At 41.3% G+C, this 20,692-nt stretch overlaps 2 protein-coding genes across 5 annotated transcripts in view; one reads left to right on the top strand and one right to left on the bottom strand.

Annotated features, from left to right (window-relative positions):
• MED12L (mediator complex subunit 12L) overlaps positions 1-20,692 on the top strand; it is a 1,012,447-nt gene that overhangs the window by 531,283 nt on the left and 460,472 nt on the right. The window lies entirely within an intron of this gene.
• Positions 1,511-20,692, bottom strand: part of LOC142296762 (P2Y purinoceptor 13-like) — a 210,141-nt gene continuing 190,959 nt past the window's right edge. The window contains exons 2-3 of one of the 2 annotated variants that reach the window (XM_075340753.1): positions 16,663-16,916; positions 1,511-5,333 (exon numbers count right to left, since the gene is read on the bottom strand). In XM_075340753.1, coding sequence (XP_075196868.1) covers positions 4,339-5,331 — 993 coding nt within the window. In that variant the 5' untranslated portion in view covers positions 5,332-5,333; positions 16,663-16,916 and the 3' untranslated portion in view covers positions 1,511-4,338. The remainder of the gene's footprint in view (positions 5,334-16,662; positions 16,917-20,692) is intronic. The other variant, XM_075340752.1, reaches the window with a different exon arrangement.

Below are 20,692 nucleotides of genomic sequence, written 5' to 3'. Positions count from 1 at the left end.
ACTCCCCCTCAATGATACTATGCAGTCGCTTTGCACATAGATGGAGGGAGCCTCTACTATAGCTGGCGCTAAAAAATGAGGATCTGTAATTCTATGACTAGCGCATCATGCAGGGCTGTGTCCAGCAAACCACGAGTGGTGCATGGCTGCATGCATTCATTTCACAGATGATAAAGTTTATTAAATTATAAAAAAAATGCTGCCTAGAAATTTGAGGTGGTGAGCTTATGACCCAAGGCCCTGGTCTAAACACATAGTAAGTATGGAACAAGTTATGAAAGACAGGTTTTAGTGCAAAGAAACCCGCTGGATTAATTTTAGAAAGGGAAAAAAATTAAGTATTGGTGTAGATGAGGTCACAAGCCCACCCTCGCCACCTCATCCATGGCTTATGTGGCGACCCTGAAGGCTAAAGTCGGCACAGGGTATTTCTCTCACTTAAGGTGCAGTACTCATCCCGGGTAAGGAGGAGGTTATTCACTGGTGTTTACCACATTCACACACAACATACAGTTAGGTGCTATTCCACTGGGATTGGCTTAGGGTAGACACGAGGGTGGCCATCACGAGGCATGGGACTTTCTGGTCACTAGGACAACCACCTGGGGGGCGGGTATCACTTGTGGGAAAGGAAGGAGCATCTTCACACACAGTCAACTGGTTGGGAGACAAGTTGGGACCTCGATCCAAAGCAACATTTACACTTCTGGGAGCACCGCGGGGCCTCAGGCTTGGAGCAGGAAGCTCAGCCTGGGCTCTCTACAGCTACAGGGGATTCCTGGGTCTGCGGAGCGTGCAGAAAGCACCTGCGACCCATTCCATTTACCATATATTGAAGTGAAGGGACACCCTAACAGAAAGGACACACAGTGGGAACACCGGTGATGACCTCTGAACTATCCGGGATCGACTGCGGCCCATCATGGTGGAAACCGCCACTCCATGGGCTGACGACAATTACAGTGAGTAAGGAGAACTTTGAACCGCAGTCCCTGTGTCATCCCTGTTTTTGTCAGCACTGTTGTTCCGCACTCCAGCGCCATCAGCTACTTATACCCCCAATCATCCTCCCTGGGGCCTAGCTCTACCTGTGGAGAGCTGAAACACCTGAGCTTTCATCAGCCCCAGAAGAGAGCGACATCCTGCAGCAGCAACAGCTCCCTTCATAACTGCATACCACAGGTGATGTCACGAGACAACTACTCCCTATATCCCCATCTCCCCTTCATCCCTTCCTGGACACCTCGGGGCCACGAATCCGGGCCAGGCCGCTGTGACATCCCCAAGACCTCCATCACTGGCCCAGTGACGAGTAACAACCCCGGCCACGTGGGGTGCTTCACTTACATTTGGTGAAGTTGCAGTCTGGCAGTACAAAGCTACTGTGATTATAGTGCCACATGCAACCAAAGGTTATTTGTGACATTATTTAGGACCTTAGAAAATCTTCAGTTGCAACAGAAACAAGTATCCAGCGGATCACAGGCGGTATTTTCTTTAAAAAGTAGCTTTTATTGCTTACGATTAACCCCTTCACGACCTTGGACGGATATATCCATCATGGAGCGTGTCCCGTTAAGCCCCGCCCCCTGCGGCGTGGCTCGGCACACATGTCAGCTGTTTTCAACAGTGTGCCTACATGTTACGAGTGGAATCGCATTCCACCCGTAACATTAACCCCTTACATCTGGCTGCCAAAGTCTGCAAGGGAGATGTATATACGCGCGGTGAAGATTTTCACTTACCGCCGCCCCCACCGGAAGTCACGTGAGTGATCACGTGACTTTCGGTAGTTTCCATCGTAGCACAGGGTCATGTGATGACGCCTGCAGCTATGACGTTTCACTTTCGTTTTCCCTCGGCTCGGAGCAGAGGGAAACAGGAAGTGACTGTATCTGCTGTTTATAGCTGTATAGCTGTAATCAGCAGATAGATAAGAGCGATCGGATTGCAGATCGCTATAGCCCCCTAAGGGGACTAGGAAAATAAAAAAAAAGTAAAAAAAAAGTTTTCAAAAATAAAAAAACTAAGTTCAAATCACCCCCCTTTCTCCCCATTGAAAATTAAAGGGTTAAAAAATAAATAAATATACACATATTTGGTATCGCTGCGTTCATAAATGCCCGATCTATCAAAATATAAAATCAATTAATCTGATTGGTAAACAGCGTAGTGGCAAAAAATTCCAACGCCAAAATTACGTTTTTTGGTCGCCGCAGGTTTTACGCAAAATGCAGTAACAGGTGATCAAAACGTAGCATCTGCACAAAAATGCTACCATTAGAAACATCACCTCGAGACGCAAAAAAAAAATAAGCCATCACTGAGCCATAGATCCCAAAAAATGAGAACTCTACGGGTTTCGGAAAATGGCGCAAAAGGTACGCCACTTTTATTGAACAAGCTTGTGAATTTTTTTTAACCCCTTAGATACAAGTAAACCTATACACGTTTGGTGTCTACAAACTCGCACCGACCTCAGGCATCATACCCACACATCAGTTTTACCATATATTGAACACCGTGAATAAAACATCCCAAAAACTATTGTGCCATCACACTTTTTTTTGCAGTTTTTCCACACTTGGAATTTTTTTGCTGTTTTCCAGTACACCATATGGTAAAACTTATGGTTTTATTTAAAAGTACAACTTGTCCTGCAAAAACAAGCCCTCATATAGCAAGATTGACGGAAAAAATAAAAAAGTTACGGCTCTCGGAAGAAAGGAAGAAAAAAACAAAAACGGAAAGTGCTCCGGGGCTCAAGGGGTTAAAATCCATCGCAGATGGTATTCGGCAGACAAAAGATACAGTGCATCAATTCATTCAATTCATTCATTCATTCATTCATTCATTCAATTGTTATGGCTCAGTGAATAAGACTCTATGACACTATGATGTTGAAACGCGTTGGGTAAATTGATGCACTGTACCTTTTGTCTGACGGATACCATCTGCGATAGATTTTAATCGTAAGCAATAAAAGCTACTTTTTAAAGAAAATACCGCCTGTGATCCGCTGGATACTTGTTTCTGTTGCAACTGTGGATGTCCCTGCCAGGGATTTCCCGTGCTGGATCGAGTGTTAAATCCTAGATGATTTACTAGCAGAGAGCTGGATTTTTTGTTTTGTGTCAACACTTAGAAAATTTTAGAACATACGAAATGTGTAAGGCAACCACTGTCTTGCCAGCATTCTTGGGGGATATGTATGTGTCTTCTAGACGCTGGCAAAGACGCTTTAGGAAAACTATGGTGGTATTTGTCCTGATGTGTCTTCTTCATTTCCCAGTCAACCGTTTTCTCTCTTTGCGGTCTACTTTTTCTTTTTAAACTGTATATATTTACAAGATACACTTTTTGGCTTTTAAAGCCTAAATAAGTTTAAAGAAGCTCAAAAAGATGGAGCATATGCACAACAAGTGGTTTTGACATTGCAGTGCACTTTTGTTCAGTTTGCCATTTCTTAAGCATTTTCAGGCCGGTTCCTGAGTGGACTGAGCTGAAAAACATGCCTTGTGCACATTAAGTATAAATCAATTAATGTGTGTTTTGTACTGTGTATATGGTTATAGCCGTCCCAGTAATCAAGAGGAACTATTTTAGATCTAAATGATAAAATTATAGAGCCATCATTTTAAACAAAGAAACAAGTTGTTCATATATAATATTTGCACAATTAAATGCCCATTTAGACTGTTTTGTGGGTAAACATTAGGAATTACCTGACAAATGAGCAACATTCTCTTTCATCGGGTGATGGTATGTGCACACATTGATCATTGTGCACATAGAATTCATTAAATTAAATGACCATTTGGCTTATATATAAGCCCATTGAATGTCGTTACACAGCTGCGGTTGGTTTGCCTATATGGGCCCTTAAAGGGAACCTGTCAACAGGTTTTTACTATTTAATTTGAGAGCAGGATAATATAGGGAACCTGATTACACCAATGTTACATTTAGTTTACTGATTGCTGCAGCTGACCACCTCCATCAGATTACCAGCTTTCTGTGTACATTGACACAGAAGTGCTAATCAGTAAGTGACCAGGTTGGACCAGGATGCAAGCAAGCAGCTAGTACGACAGTGATAACCTACTGCTGATAAAACACTTACTGTATTGAAACAACAGCAAATAGCCTAACAAGTAACATATCCCTGATATCAGTGTTCTCAGCCCTTACCTCATGCTGACCACAGATTGCATAGCAAAAATCTGCTGACTGATTTCTCTTTAATAGTCTTTCTTAACTAAACATACTAAAACATAAGCTCACCTGCATTGGTGGGGAAGGGGCATTGTTCGTTATCCATAAATTAAAACTTTTAGATTACACGTTAAACTCTCTTCTAATAGTTGTTTCTAGGGTTACACTTGTTGAACTATTTAGTCCTGGTATCATCTTTCTAAAGGGCTTGCAGAGCATTACATAGATAAGCGGGTCCATTAACACATTGGTGGCCGCAATCCACAGACTGCTTTCTTTAGCCACATATAACTTGTTTTTCAACTGGCAGTTTTTTATGATTCCAACCTGACTGAATGTATATGGCAGCCTTAGGAAGTGGAAAGGGGCAAAACACAGGAAAAACACAGCAACCACTATGAAAACTTTAAATCTCGTCTTCTTCCTGGTAGCTTTGTCTTTGCTCTTGGACTTAATGTAGGAATCATAAACCTTCTTGCTGATTATTGTATAAAACAGGGTCATGGAGGTGAAGACTAACCAAAAAATGATCATACAGATGTAATTAACTGCTTCGTGCCACTTTATTCCCAGTGGCGTCTTTCGAAGGGTACAGCTGTGAATATTTTTTGGTGTTGCTTCTTTACTGGTCAGAATCATATTTGGCAAAGATAGTGAGAAAATGCCCATCCAGACTACGAGTGAAATCTTCTTGGCCTGACTCACGCTCTCCATAAAGTTCCAACCAAATGGCCTCACGATTTTTAGAAAACGGTCCAGTCCAATGAGCCCAAGTAATATTATGTTTATGTACATGGTTTCGTAAAATATGACTGCCGAAAAACGGCAAACAAAAGCCTTCATCTGCCATGGTGCTATACCAGCGTCTGTGAGAATCTTGAAGGGTAACATCAAGGTCATTATTATGTCAGCCACCATAGTATTTTTAAGGTAAACAATAAAAACCGTTTTACTTGGGACTTGGAAGAAAATCCAGGCAGATAGAAAGTTCATTATTATTCCTAGGAAGAATAGGATAGTGTATAAAATAGGAAAGACAAATTGTGTGATTGTGACGTCTCGAGAGCAGCTCACAGAAGATGAGCCATTGGTGGAGTTCAGTGTTTCTGGCTTCATCGCTGTAGAATGAAAGAAAAAAACAAATTAATCATAGCACACATGTACACAGAACTCCCATTTGCCACATCTTATTATACTTGTCCCGTTTTGACCAAGACTATTCATTAAACATCATATAGGCATCCACTTTGGAGCATATTGGCTTAAGCCTGACTCTAAGCAATCTCTATTTGCAGGACATTATTTAAGAGGATTGTGCAAGCAGGAAAAAGTAATTTTAATGTCTTTAAAAATTATATCATGCAAATATACTTTCATAATGATATAGCCCTAGTGTTCCAACTTTATTGCCGAACCTCCATTTTTTGTTCTGTCAAAGAACTATCTCTTCTAAAGGAAATCGGGGATCATCGCCGCGGTTGTCACCAATCAATTCAAAAGTAAATAATCCAAGTCATTTATTACAAATAAATAAATTACTTGGATTATTTACTTTTGGATTGATTGGTGACAAGCGCGGCGATGATCCCCGATTTCCTTTAGAAGATCATGTTCCATTCTCATGGGTCTTCAGCTGTCTCCACCAGCGTTTATGCTTCATTAGATGTTGTGACCTTTCACAACATCTATTGGTGAGTCCACCCTATAATCTTCCACTAGTGTTTATCGGTTAAGACCCTATGCGCCTGTCTTTCCTCCACAGTCTTTGAATTCCCAAAGAACTTTCTCTGTGACAGCATGTGACTAGTGAAGTGTAGGAAGGGGCTGCTATTTGGTTCAGGTCACTAGCAAGGCTACCTTTCTCTGTCATGGTTTAACTACAGTATTGAATGAGCTTGATAGTCAGTCCCTTTCATACATATCAGTATTCATGTACCAGTGCAAACAGGGAATGTACTGGGAAGTGTAGTGAGATACAGTGAAATCAAGGCAGGCACTTTAAAGACAATCTGTCAGCAGGATTTTGCTATGTAATCTGAATGCTTTAAGGGTTAAAACATCAAATTCAGGGATGCCTCTCTTGTCAAGGTTGTGCTTTTCTTTATGTGCAATGTTTGTTTAAGCAGCAGGATTTTATAATTGCTGGTACTTGCTGGTTCATGCCAAGTTGTCCGACACTCCCACTCCTCTGATTGGTAGCTCACTATCAATATATAATGTCTGTAGAGCGGAGACAGCTTTCTCAACTCTGCTGCATTGCTAAATCTAAAAATTCAGATTGTGTTAGAATTGCTGCTTCCAGTAATCTAAGTGATACATCGTTGGATTCAAGGTCTCTTTACCTATATTTTGCAGCTCTTAGATTATGTAGTATAAACTTGCTGAAAAATTCTCTTTAAATCATAAGGCTATTAGCAAGGTATATATTAGTGTCTTAAAAACATTTTTTTTACTGACTGAGCAACTTTAAAGGAGGTCTGTTACTAGAAATACAAGATTTCTCAATGCATTCTGCATACATTATTAATAATCTGTCTTTGATCTGATAATGCTGGTATACTGGTATACTGTATTTTGAAGACCACTTAAGCATGGCTGTATAGTACTTTGTGAAAATTTCCCTCCTTAATATTATAAAGAACATCCTATGAGTTCTAATCTAGCTGGACTCATAAAATTATCTTTTTAATTTAAGAATTATTTCGCCACTCTGTTATAGATTTTAAATTACACACGCCAGCCTACTTGGGTCTAAAAAAATCCATTTCATCATATGTAGAGATGAACTGATGTGCCTTAATTCAATTCGCTATATTTGCTTGAATTCGATCGAGAAATTAATTAGTTTCACATTTTTTAGATGTGAATTACAAAAGAATGAGGACTAAAAGGGGTATTCCCATCCTCAAGATTCTATCCCAAAATGTAGTAGGAGTAATAATATTAGCAATTACCTTCACTTAGAAATGTAGTATAGTTCTCCTGTTTTACTATGTCCCTTATCTCATGTGCAGGGCATTACAGCAGCTTCATTATTCATGTTATGACCATGAACAACTAGATAACTGTCCCTATATGAGTGGTCATATCCATGAATACCTAAGTTATTACAAGGCTCTGCTCATGAGGTAAGTGGCATACCGTAATTTTCAGATTATAAGATGCACTTTTCCTCCCAAAAATTTGGGAGAAAATGAGGGGTGCGTCTTAAAATCCGAATATTGCTTACCGGGTGGAGAATTTGCGCGAGCGGTTGACTGTGCGGGTGGCTGTCTGTGTGGGCGGCTTAGTGTGCGGGCGGCTTAGTGTGCGGGCAGGCTGCTTCTCGGTGCGGGAAGGCAGCAGGCTGCCTCTCGGTGCGGGCAGGTGGCAGGCTGCCTCTGCGTGTGGGCAGGTGCTAGGCTGCCTCTCCATGCGGACAAGCGGCAGGCTGTGATGGCTGTATAGAGCAGGCCGGTGCAGCGATTATCCCAGATACTCTGAGTTCAAATTATGGCGCCCAGATTCAGCACATGCGTAGATGGATTTCTCGACTGAGCGCTCCATCTGCGCACGCGCTGCTCCGGGCACCATTTCTTTGAAGCCAGGACCGCTGACAGAGCATCTGGGCACCTGTCGCACAGGCTTGCTCCACACAGCCACCGCAGCTTTCACTGCCAGGACTGACCCCACCGCTGCCAGGACCGAACCCACAACTGCCAGGACCGACCCTTCTGTGATGCCACTCCACCACCACTGCCAACCCCTTCTGGTAAGACAACACCAGAGTATAAGACGGACCTAATTTATTTTTTTTTACCTTTTTTTCTCTCTAAATTTCGGATGTGTCTTGTAATCCGGTGCGTCTTATAAAACAAAAAGTACAGTAATTAATCAGTAGAACTATACTATAATTCTACTTGGAAATATGTGCTAAAATTACTATTATCATTAATAATAAACCTACTACATATTGGGATAGGATCTTTGATATGGGAATACCCCTTTAAATCCTCATTCTTTGGTGATTCATGTCTAAATAATTTTAAACTAATCTAATTTTAATCGCATTCAAGTGACTATACTGAATCAAATTACGGCACATTAACTCATGTTTACACATTATGAAATAGATTTTTTTTGGACCCAATTGGGCTGGTGTGTTCAATTGAAAATCCATGTCAGAATGGCGAAATAATCCTTAAATTAAAAAGATAATTTTATGAGTCCAGCTAGAACAGAACTCATAGAGAGACCCGGGCTGGAGAGAGGAATTGAGCCAGCATGGGAGTGGGCAGAAAGCTTCTGTGCCAGAACCGGTGGGGGTGAAGTAATAATAGTAGTATAATATTTTTTTTTATTAATCTCTTCCTGGACCTAAAATGAATCAAGAAAATTGAGTTGCAAACAAATTTAGTTCAGGTAAATCCAAACATTTTTGCAAAATTTAAGGCTAATTTAATTTGCTTGGAATCCATTTGCTCATCCACTATAATGTACCCAGCTTGTATTGTGAAATCTCATTACACATCATTTCTAGTCTGCCCAGAAATACCCACTAGGCCTACAATAAATACCTACTTTGGGGCGTAAGCCTGGACATCGGAAAGACTATGTTTATTAGAGAATTGCGGAAGTAAAGTCTGAAATAAGCCCCTATTGTAAAGACAGAAAGACTTATGGCACTAAATAATCCTAATAAAAAAAACTTTATACCGACATCAAATCAAGATTACATAGAGTATGGGGCCCAAAGGTCTTGATGAATATTCTATGTATGTAAAATGTCCGGTACGGACACCGTGTCATTTAGATATGATGCTAAACGTCATAAACTAACTAATTTATACTTTAGGGTACTTTATGTGCTTAGTTGCTGACAAATATTATTACATTATTGTTTTTTTATATCTGGTCACTAGATAACCGTAAATTTTAAATGCCAAGGTCACATATTGTTGATACAGGCATTTTAGCAATTGTAAAATTTATCTGAGTCCAATATACTGTATAATTTATATTGTGTGAGCAAAATACACCACACCACTAGACTATATACGCATGTGGATAATTTAGGGTTAAGTGGGAAATTGGAATGGATAAAGTCAGAATGGTTGTCTACGTTCTGCTTCTACAGTCAGGGCCAGAAATATTTGGACAGTGACACAAGTTTTGTTATTTTAGCTGTTTACAAAAACATGTTCAGAAATACAATTATATATATACTATGGGCTGAAAGTGCACACTTCCAGCTGCAATATGAGAGTTTTCACATCCAAATCGGAGAAAGGGTTTAGGAATCATAGCTCTGTAAGGCATAGCCTCCTCTTTTTCAAGGGACCAAAAGTAATTGGACAAGGGACTCTAAGGGCTGCAATTAACTCTGAAGGCGTCTCCCTCGTTAACCTGTAATCAATGAAGTAGTTAAAAGGTCTGGGGTTGATTACAGGTGTGTGGTTTTGCATTTGGAAGGTGTTGCTGTGACCAGACAACATGCGGTCTAAGGAACTCTCAATTGAGGTGAAGCAGAACATCCTGAGGCTGAAAAAAAAGAAAAAATCCATCAGAGAGATAGCAGACATGCTTGGAGTAGCAAAATCAACAGTCAGGTACATTCTGAGAAAAAAGGAATTGACTGGTGAGCTTGGGAACTCAAAAAGGCCTGGGCGTCCACGGATGACAACAGTGGTGGATGATCGCCGCATACTTTCTTTGGTGAAGAAGAACCCGTTCACAACATCAACTGAAGTCCAGAACACTCTCAGTGAAGTAGGTGTATCTGTCTCTAAGTCAACAGTAAAGAGAAGACTCCATGAAAGTAAATACAAAGGGTTCACATCTAGATGCAAACCATTCATCAATTCCAAAAATAGACAGGCCAGAGTTAAATTTGCTGAAAAACACCTCATGAAGCCAGCTCAGTTCTGGAAGAGTATTCTTTGGACAGATGAGACAAAGATCAACCTGTACCAGAATGATGGGAAGAAAAAAGTTTGGAGAAGAAAGGGAACGGCACATGATCCAAGCACACCACATCCTCTGTAAAACATGGTGGAGGCAACGTGATGGCATGGGCATGCATGGCTTTCAATGGCACTGGGTCACTTGTGTTTATTGATGACATAACAGCAGACAAGAGTAGCCGGATGAATTCTGAAGTGTACCGGGATATACTTTCAGCCCAGATTCAGCCAAATGCCGCAAAGTTGATCGGACGGCGCTTCATAGTACAGATGGACTATGACCCCAAGCATACAGCCAAAGCTACCCAGGAGTTCATGAGTGCAAAAAAGTGGAACATTCTGCATTGGCCAAGTCAATCACCAGATCTTAACCCAATTGAGCATGCATTTCACTTGCTCAAATCCAGACTTAAGACGGAAAGACCCACAAACAAGCAAGACCTGAAGACTGCGGCTGTAAAGGCCTGGCAAAGCATTAAGAAGGAGGAAACCCAGTGTTTGGTGATGTCCATGGGTTCCAGACTTAAGGCAGTGATTGCCTCCAAAGGCTTCGCAACAAAATATTGAAAATAAAAATATTTTGTTTGGGTTTGGTTTATTTGTCCAATTACTTTTGACCTCCTAAAATGTGGAGTGTTTGTAAAGAAATGTGTACAATTCCTACAATTTCTATCAGATATTTTTGTTCAAACCTTCAAATTAAACGTTACAATCTGCACTTGAATTCTGTTGTAGAGGTTTCATTTCAAATCCAATGTGGTGGCATGCAGAGCCCAACTCGCGAAAATTGTGTCACTATCCAAATATTTCTGGACCTAACTGTATAGCTGGATACACAGTCCTCAAAGCATAGGGAACTACAAAGAAAGCAGTGGTTGGAGCATTTTTGAGTTCGTCAATATATTTTGTAATACAAACTGCATACATGATTTAAAAGCTATCTTAGACCTGATGAGTCTGGTGTACTTACTTCTATGATCTTAATATAAATATTATGTTTTTAAGTCTAGGTAAAGATTGAAAGAGCCCATGAGTCCAAGTATATTCAATCTCTGCCCACATACCCAGCCTGACTGACAGCGTAAGATTGTACTGAGTTGTGTGAGATTTCAGCTGTAGCGGGGGGACACTGAGGAGCTGTCATTCACACTAGGTTGGCAGTAACTTAGCTTCAATTGTCAAAAAGGATTATACACATGGTGTTTTAGAGTAAATAAACCAGCTTCCTCAAGTCGGAGAGATCAGCTTAATCACATATGTAGTTTGCTTTGAGGAATCTAGTGACAGATCCAGTTTAGAACATCCTAACTGGAGATGAGCGGTGCTCAAATCGAATTGTTCGCCAATCTCAAATTCGACCTGTTATAGGCGATGTTCGAGTCGTTCGCCGAACGCAAACAATTAGCTTCAAGTTCGACAGTTTGAGGTTATGTTCGATAACGGTTCGATCACCACAAGCGTAACTGGCTTTTTACAGTAATACTGTCATTCAATGTTAATACAGTGGAACCTTGGTTAACGAGAACAATCCGTTCTGGGACTGTGCTTGTTAACCAAGTTACTCGTTCAGCAAAGCAAGATTTCCCATAGGAAATCATTGCAATGCAGACAATTCATTCCACAACTTGTTAAATGTCCCATCCTGGTCCCCTATTGTGCCATTCCACACATGTACAAACATGTACAAACACGTACAAACACGTACAAACACACACAAACATACATGCACACTCACATATTATGCTCACCTTACCTTCCGTTCCATCGCCGGCCTCCTGGGACTTGCAGTTCGCCGGTACAGGATGTGTATTGGGTAAGCATGCGACCGATGCTCCGGAACTTCCGCTGCCAGCGTGCTGATGTCAAAGGCAGGAGCCGCTTGCCTCTGATTGGCCAGCGCGCTGCCTTTGAGTAGCGTCTGACAGAGGAAGTTCCTCCCTCGTTGCGATGGTTATCCGATACACACGCATAGTTCGCCGCTACAGGATGTGTATCGGTTAACCATCGTGACAAGGGAGGAACTTCCTCTGTCAGACGCTACTCAAAGGCAGTGTTCTGGCCAATCAGAGGCAAGCAGCTCCTGCCTTTGAAGTCAGCGCTCTGTTAGTGGAAGTTCCGGCATCGGTCGTATGGTTACCCGATACACATATTGTACCGGCGAACTGCAAGTCCCAGGAGGCCGGCGATGGAATGGAACGGAAGGTAAGGTAAGCATAATATGTGTGTGTGCGTTCGTGTTTGTGCATGTTTGTATGTGTTTGTGTTTGCCTGCCATTGTTTTCAATGGTGTTCGAAGGTTCAACGAACACACCCGCCGTTCGACGAACTGAACCGAAGTCAAACACTAGGGTGGTGGCTCATCTCTAATCCTAACCACCGATCTGACTTCATTATCTTATTTTTATCTATTGATCTTTTATGTCATTGTCATATTCTCTTTTATTTTTGCTCATATTGGGTGTCATCTGTAGGAAAATAAGGGAAATTTTACTTTTTTCCTTTTTTTGAAGATTACAGATAACAACTAACAAACATCCCTGTTCTGTAACAATTAGTTTTATATCGGACCTATTTTTTTTTCTACAGGGGCAAGGCTAATAACAGCAATCTGGAAAAACAATGTCAATTTAATGTTTCTTTACCTGAAATATGTATTTTTTTACCTTATTTTTCATTTATTTTACAAATTTTGACCTCCATTAACTCATAAAAGACCTAATGGAGTTGGGTTGGTGGAAAGGAAGATGGAGATAATTTCGATATAATTATTTTCATCTTTTTTCTCTTGTAACTGAGGCTGGCGTTTTAGCCCCAGTTACAAGGGAAATATATAGCTGAGCTTTCTGGGTCTCCAGTGACTGAGCATTTCCTGATGTCTCACTACACACAGTGATTGCATGAAAGCTGTGTATGAAGGAGGATATCAGCACTTATTATTACCGCATACACATCGCTTGTTTAGCTCTGTGTATACAGCAATGGAGAAGGGACAGACAGTAATAAACCGCCTGTGCCTTCTCTATGGATTGATGTTTAGATCGTCACTGCAGATCAGGAGCTGGATTGCCCTGATGTTTAAAGAAGACCAACAAACAGGATTTTCATATATAAACTAAAGCCATTGCTATACTGGCGTTGTTATGTTGATTCTAAACATACCTTTAGTTGTGAGATTGGAGGTATACTTTCTGAAATGTAGGCAAGTAATGTTTGTGAAATGTACTGTAACGTGATTGATAGCTACCACAGAATATCTAATAAACTTATCAGGCTTTGCTAGTTATTCCTACCTCTGTCTGCCTGCCTGTTCTTCCTTCCCCTGTCTTTGGTATTACAAGGGCAGGAAACATAGAGAGGAAGAAGGACAGGCAGGCAGAAAGAGGTGGGAATAACTAGCAAAACCCAACCTACCTGTTAGATATTCTGTTGTACCTCTCATCAAATAATAGTGTATTTCACTTTACTTGCCTGTATTTCTGAAAGTATACATCTGATCTCACAACTAAAGGTATGTATAAGATCAGCATGATGACACCAGTGTAGCACAGGCTTTAGTTTATATAGGAAAGTCCTGGTCGTTGGTCCTCTTTAAAGGCCATAGGTGGTCCAGAAGTGATTAATTAAATACTTATAGGCCACAATGAGTATTTGGTGAGGTTTTTTTACATTAGAGCTTTTCTGCACTTATTATGCAAATTAGATTACTTGAATTTTTTTACTGTATTTTTGAGTGTGTTTTTTGAACATGCATTTTTAATCACGTATTTGATGCTGCAGTTTTTGTCTTGTGTTCCAATGTCATGCTTTAAATAAAGCTACTTTGTTTTTTATATCGCATGGTATTTTGCTTTGGCAAAAATTTATTGATATACTCGTGTTTCCGGATTTTCTGTATCTAATGCAAGTCTTTGAGAAAAATCTGCACATTAAACAGCATAGCTGCAAAATAAATTGATATGTTGCGGATTTGAAACATGTACCGCAGGTCAGCTTAGGCTAGGTTCACATTTCCGTTGTTTTGCATCAGTCACATGCGTTGCTTGACGCTTGTGACTGATGCGTTGTACAACGGATGACAAGAATAGAATTCATTGTCGGACTCTGTTGTAAAAGAGAGCATTCAGCTGATCGTTCACAATAGCCGGCCGGCTTTTGAGAGCGAACAGATGATCTCCCGGCGGCCGGCTAATGAGAGCGATCAGCCGATCGCTCACAGCAGCCGGCCGCCGGGTGATCAGCCGATCGCTCACAGCAGCCGGCCGCCGGGTGATCAGCCGATCGCTCACAGCAGCCGGCCGCCGGGTGATCAGCCGATCGCTCACAGCAGCCGGCCGCCGGGTGATCAGCCGATCGCTCACAGCAGCCGGCCGCCGGGTGATCAGCCGATCGCTCACAGCAGCCGGCCGCCGGGTGATCAGCCGATAGCTCACAGCAGCCGGCCGCCGGGTGATCAGCCGATAGCTCACAGCAGCCGGCTGCCGGGTGATCAGCCGATCGCTCACAGCAGCCGGCTGCTGGGTGATCAGCCGATTGCTCACAGCAGCTGGCCGCCGGGTGATCAGCCGATCGCTCACAGCAGCCGGCCGGCGGGTGATCAGCGGATTGTTTGGCCGCCGAGAATGTCTGCCGGCGGAGTGCATTGTGGGTGGAGCCGAGCGGGACCATGTTGCTGAGGACGTCAGGGAAGTGAGTGTGTGAGTGTGTGTGTGTGTGAGTGTGTTAGTGTGAAAGTATGTGTGTGTGTGTGTGTATATATGCCAAGTGCGGGAGGGGGCGGAGCCGAGCGGGGAAGTGTTGGGCTCCCTGCACACATAGGGTAAATATCGGGTAACTAAGCAAAGCACTTTGCTTGGTTACCCGATATTTACCTTGGTTACCAGCGTACACCGCTTAGCGCTGACTCCTTGCACACGTAGCCAGGGTAAATAACGGGTAACTAAGCAAAGCGCATTGCTTAGTAACCCGATGTGTACCCTGGTTACGTGTGCAGGGAGCCAGAGAGAGCATGCGCAGCGAAATCCTGCGGATTGCGCTGCTCAAAAAACGTTACAGGCTGTGTTCCTGCCGCCCGGCGGTCAGTCGCTCCACGACAGATCAGTCGGGTGGAGGATGCAACACAGCATCATCAGTCACAATTCGCCGCTCATACAAGTCTATGGGAACAACGGAATTCGCCAAACGGATTCCATTGTTTACCAGAGCCGCAGATTGTGACTGATACAAATTGACGGAAATGTGAACCTAGCCTTACGCTCAGTATAAAAAAGCACAGTGAGCAGGTGATTTCTATAAATGCCATCCACTTTGTTGGAACTGTAAGACAATGCGTTTCTGACTCACAAAAGTACGCAGCATCAAAAACTCATCGTGTGCACACAGTCGGAGCGTTAAGAAAGTTTTTTAAGCATTTACAAGCAAGAAGGCCTACAAACCTGAAATCAGAGCTGTTAGGAGGAGGATTAAGCTAAAATTCCAGCAACTTATTGTTAGAAGCTTCTTGAAGGCTACACGAAATCTGTGACCTACGACTCAAATACTGACCACAAGTGTGCAAGTGTGTAAGCTGAGCTGCTGGGAAGGGGATGAAAGAAATAAAACCTAAAATAAATCTGTCATGGCACATACTTGGGAAGGTCTAAACACACAACTTAACAGGGGTAACACCACGACAAACAAGGGGTACAACTGGGCTCAATTTAACAACGATGATCCCTAGCACTAGTGAGAGGGAAGATGGACACCTCCTCCACTTACCTACCACTGTACTCTGCACTCCTAGTCAGTCCCTATACAAGTTCCTCACCTGTTGCTGAACTGGAATCTGAAACCCTGAAAGGCCCTACAATAGTCCTGGCTAGTGAGTGGGCAGGTAAGGGATGCTAGCCCCACTGCTACACTTAAACAACACACCAGGAAAGGAAGATAGAACGGGGGAAACACAACAATAAACTGCTGCAGTCAGCACCAAGACTGCAACCACCACATCAACTTCAACAGAGGGTTATAGCAGCTACATCCACCTCTAAATAGCAAAGAATAACCAGCACCCTCTGCTGGTAGCAGAGGGTATATAAAGGGACTGGAAGTGGTCCTAAAGTGGAAACACTTGACTAGGATTCAGAAGCTGCTGGAAAGCAAACTGACATTAACCCTTACGACTGCCAAGGGAAAGGAAATCCATTTAATATTGAGAGTCTAGATTGGAAATGACTCTCAAGTCCTGAACCTGTCATTAGTCTCATGTTGCAGAGAGACAAGCGTGACAAAATCAGTGTCTCTAGTATTATACTTACATTTTTCTGATAATGCGTGGGGCATGTAAACGTATGAATTTAGCTTAGTCTGTCTTATCTACTTCTACATAGCTTTACAGAAAACCATGTAAATCTTTATCTTTAAATAAGCGTATTGCACATACTGTATATTACCTAGTGAAAAATAAGTAAGGCATGTATAGGAAAGGGCAGGATATGGGTGACATACCACATAGATGTAAACGTCTTACCTGAGTGCTGTATTATCTTTAGTCAGACGTTGTTCTCTGTCTTCCTCTGTGCTTTTGGGGTGTATTTTCAGAAGAGCAGAATAACATTTCCATTGGTATAATTGGTGTTCTTCATTTTCCCTATGAATACAGAGCCCTCCAACAGGTTCTTGTATGGACTCCTCTGTGCGGTCAGTGCTCCCTGAATATGGCTTCGCCTTTCTCGGCTGTACTTGAGTTTCAACAAGTATTTCAGTGAATCTTTCAAAAGCCTACTAAACAGAAAAAAAGAATTAAAATACATCCAAAGACGCCCTTCACAACTATATACATAATCTGTAGTTACAAGATGATCCCGAACTTGCTGAAAGGCTCATGATTCACTGTGATCTGGATCTTCTTTACATTAAGGGTTAATGAGCATTAGCAGAAGGGAAGTCATTACTCAGATTTGCACTTTGCGTACAGTAAATGACAAAGCGTGGCTCTAGAATCCAACATAGGTTATGTCAGGGAGAAAACTGAAACATTTATGAAAACTTGTCTAATGGAGCCATTTATTTTTAGATAAATCTACTTTTCCCGTCATAGTTTCCTGGGGTGAACGCTGTAGTTTATAGCACTGTCCTCTTCATTATACAGCACAGCATTCTGATCTATTACAAATGTGAGGTGTTGTAGACGTAAATCAGATAAACTGTGCAGACATATATATACCAGGGCTTTAGCAAGACGTTCTTTCACCCAGGTCTTTATACACAGCCTGACATTTCTATGAATATATGTATAGGACAAACAATGGATCTCATTTAGAAAAAGAGTAAATCAGTGTTTATATTCCACTTTTCCAGTACGAATTACAAAATATTAGCAGAACCCTGATCTCCTACTATGGGGCCATAGGACGTTTAATGTTTTTGAAATGTTGAGTCTCTCTCCAAAATGAGATATTGTTTCCTAATTCTGGGCCTACACTGTAACCTTTCACAAGATCTATGAATCAACACTCTACAAACCATAGAAAGAGTGTTGCCTTAAGGCCACTTTACATGCAACGACATCGCTAACGAGATGTTGGGGTCACGGAATTCGTGACGCACATCCGGCTTCGTTAGCAACGTCGTTGTGTGTAACACGTACAAGCAACTGCTAACGATCAAAAATACTCATCTTATCGTTGATCGTTGAGACGTCGTTTAAATCCAAAATATCGTTGCTGGTGCTGGACGCAAGTTGTTCGTCGTTCCTGGGGCAGCACACATCGCTACGTGTGACACCCCAGGAACTACGAACAACACCGCTCCTGCATCTCCGGCAACGAGGTGGGCGTGTCTTTCATGCGGCTGCTCTCTGCCCCTCTGCTTCTATTGGACGCCTGCCGTGTGACGTCGCTGTGACGCCGCACAAACCGCCCCATTAGAAAAGAGGCTGTTCACCAGCCACAGCGACGTCGCTGGGAAGGTAAGTCCGTGTGACAGGTACTAGCGATATTGTGCGCCATGGGCAGCGATTTGCCCGTGATGCACAAACAACAGGGGCGGGTGCGATTGGCAGCGACATCGCTAGTGATGTCGCTGCGTGTAAAGTGGCCTTTACACATATCACCAAAATGTGCATAAGAAGAACACTATGTTAAAGGATATATAGAGCACTTATAGAGCATAATTTGTATTTTAGATATAAATAATACATAAGAAAATAAGCAACTTTGTAATCTTTCTAATTAGAGAAACTAGCTTCTTACAACTTATCAATTGATCTTTCACACTCAATTCTTGGATAAAATATACAAACTCTGTATTCAGTAAAGACAGATTTTCCCATTACTGATATAAAAGATGACAACTGGTGCTTTTAAAATTCTATGGAGAATGGAGGGGAGGAAGTAGGTGCTAGAGGCCGACACAGACATTCTGCTGCAGGTTCTCCTGAAACCACAATTACAGTTCTCCATAGGACTTCATGTATGTCATTAGTGGAAAATGTAAATTTTGAAAATGAAAAATCAGTCTAGAAAATGTATAAGAAAAATAAGTGGATGTTTCAATCAGATATAAATTTCTTGTTTTCACATGAACTATTATTACTGTTGTTATCATTATTTATTATTATAGCACAATTTATTCCATGATGCTTTACATGTGAAAAGGGTATAGATAAAATCAAGTACAATAATCATGAACAATAAAAGTCACTGACTGATACAGGAGAGAGGACCCTGCCAGCGAGGGTTCACAGTCTACAAGACTATGGATTAGTGATGAATGAGCACTACCATGCTCGGATGCTCAGTTCTCATAATAAGCAGTTGGATGCTCAGATGGGCGTGACTCGAGTACCCAGGTGTAATGGAAGTTAATGGGAGACTCAAATATTTTTCCAGGAAATCTTCCAGAAGAATGATAGAGACCCCCATTTACTTTCTTAATACTCGGGTATTAGAGTTGCGCCCATCCAAGTGTCCAACTGCTTGTTACGAGAACCAAGCATTCAAGCATGCTAGTGCTCACTCATCGCTATTATTGATACTAAAAGATTATTAAAACTACGATTACAATGGTACATTATGGAAACTTATTAAAGCTAGCTGTTTTAGGAGAGATAGTATATCAAAGCAAAACTAGGCCAATATGTCAGTTAAAAGATGACTGTCCAGACTCACTTTATGAGCACATTAGATGGCATTAGATAGATTTCATGCACATGTACAGTAATTCTGATTCTACTTATGAATTTCTTTGGGATACACACTTAATTCTTTATTGAAAAGGGCACATTTTTCAAATCTGACCAGTGTCACTTTATATTGAAATAATTCTGCAATGTTTGAGAAAATGTTTTCAATGATTTTGAGACACATTATATTTTATGATAATGGTAAATTTAGGTTGATATGTTTTGAGTTTATTTTTTAAAATTAACAGAAATTTGACAAAAACGTCTAACAATTAGAAATAGCACCACACTATGACCAGGCCACATATTACCACCATATAGTGACCAAATAACATCACATACAAGGGACAAATACTGCCATAACATGACCAGACCACATATTATGACCTCCTATTGACTAAATAATGCCACATACAAGGGACAAATATTGCCATACCATGACTAGACCAAATATTATGACCACAAAGTAACTAAATAATACCACATACAAGACACAAATACTACCACACCATGACCAGACCACATATTACCATGACAGTGAATAAATAATACCATGTACAAGGGACAAATACCACCACACCATGACCAAGCCATGACCAAACCATACCATGACTAACACCACACAGTAAATCAATACCACAACATACAAGGGAGAAATATCACAACACTATGACATATACTGACCGAATAGTACCATATATAAGGGACAAATACTGCTACCCTGTGACAAGACCACCTAATGACACCACATAGTGACCTAATAATGCCACATACAAGGGACAAATACTGCCACACCATAACCTGACCACATATTTCAACCACACAGTGAACGAATACTGCAATATTAATCATTTATAAAACCACAATACAAATAATGTTTCCCCGAAAATAACCCCTAGCAGGAATTTTCAGCCTTTTTGGCATAAGGCTTAAATATAGGCCCTACCCAGAAAATAAGCCCTAGTTTTGGTTTGATAATGAAGTGTCCATGCAGCTAAAAAAGAACAAATATGTTCTAAAAAACATATCAAATACCAAATTCATGAACATAAGGTTATGAAGGAGTCACATCTTACCCATATAAAGTGCATTATTTACTACTTTTCATTCTGAGCGGCCGTTTAAAACTGATTTTCTTTTTTATTTGGTATATCTATGCATTGAGTGGCCAAAAACAATATAGTATTGCATTACCTCCATCTGTATCCCAGAATTGTACTCTATTTTTTTTTTTTTTTGGTTTGTGTCACCATTTTCCAAGACCAGAAACATTTTTATTTTTTCATCGATTGAGCTTGGTGAGGTCTTTTTACTTGTGTGACCAGCTGTCATAGTAGTCCCTCGAAACCCCTCATCGTGTCAATGGCAACCTGAA

This window comes from Anomaloglossus baeobatrachus, chromosome 3 (assembly GCF_048569485.1).
Source record: "Anomaloglossus baeobatrachus isolate aAnoBae1 chromosome 3, aAnoBae1.hap1, whole genome shotgun sequence".
Taxonomy (NCBI): domain Eukaryota; kingdom Metazoa; phylum Chordata; class Amphibia; order Anura; family Aromobatidae; genus Anomaloglossus; species Anomaloglossus baeobatrachus.
Note: the sequence above shows the minus strand (reverse complement) of the source record. Positions and strands in the feature narration are given on the sequence as shown.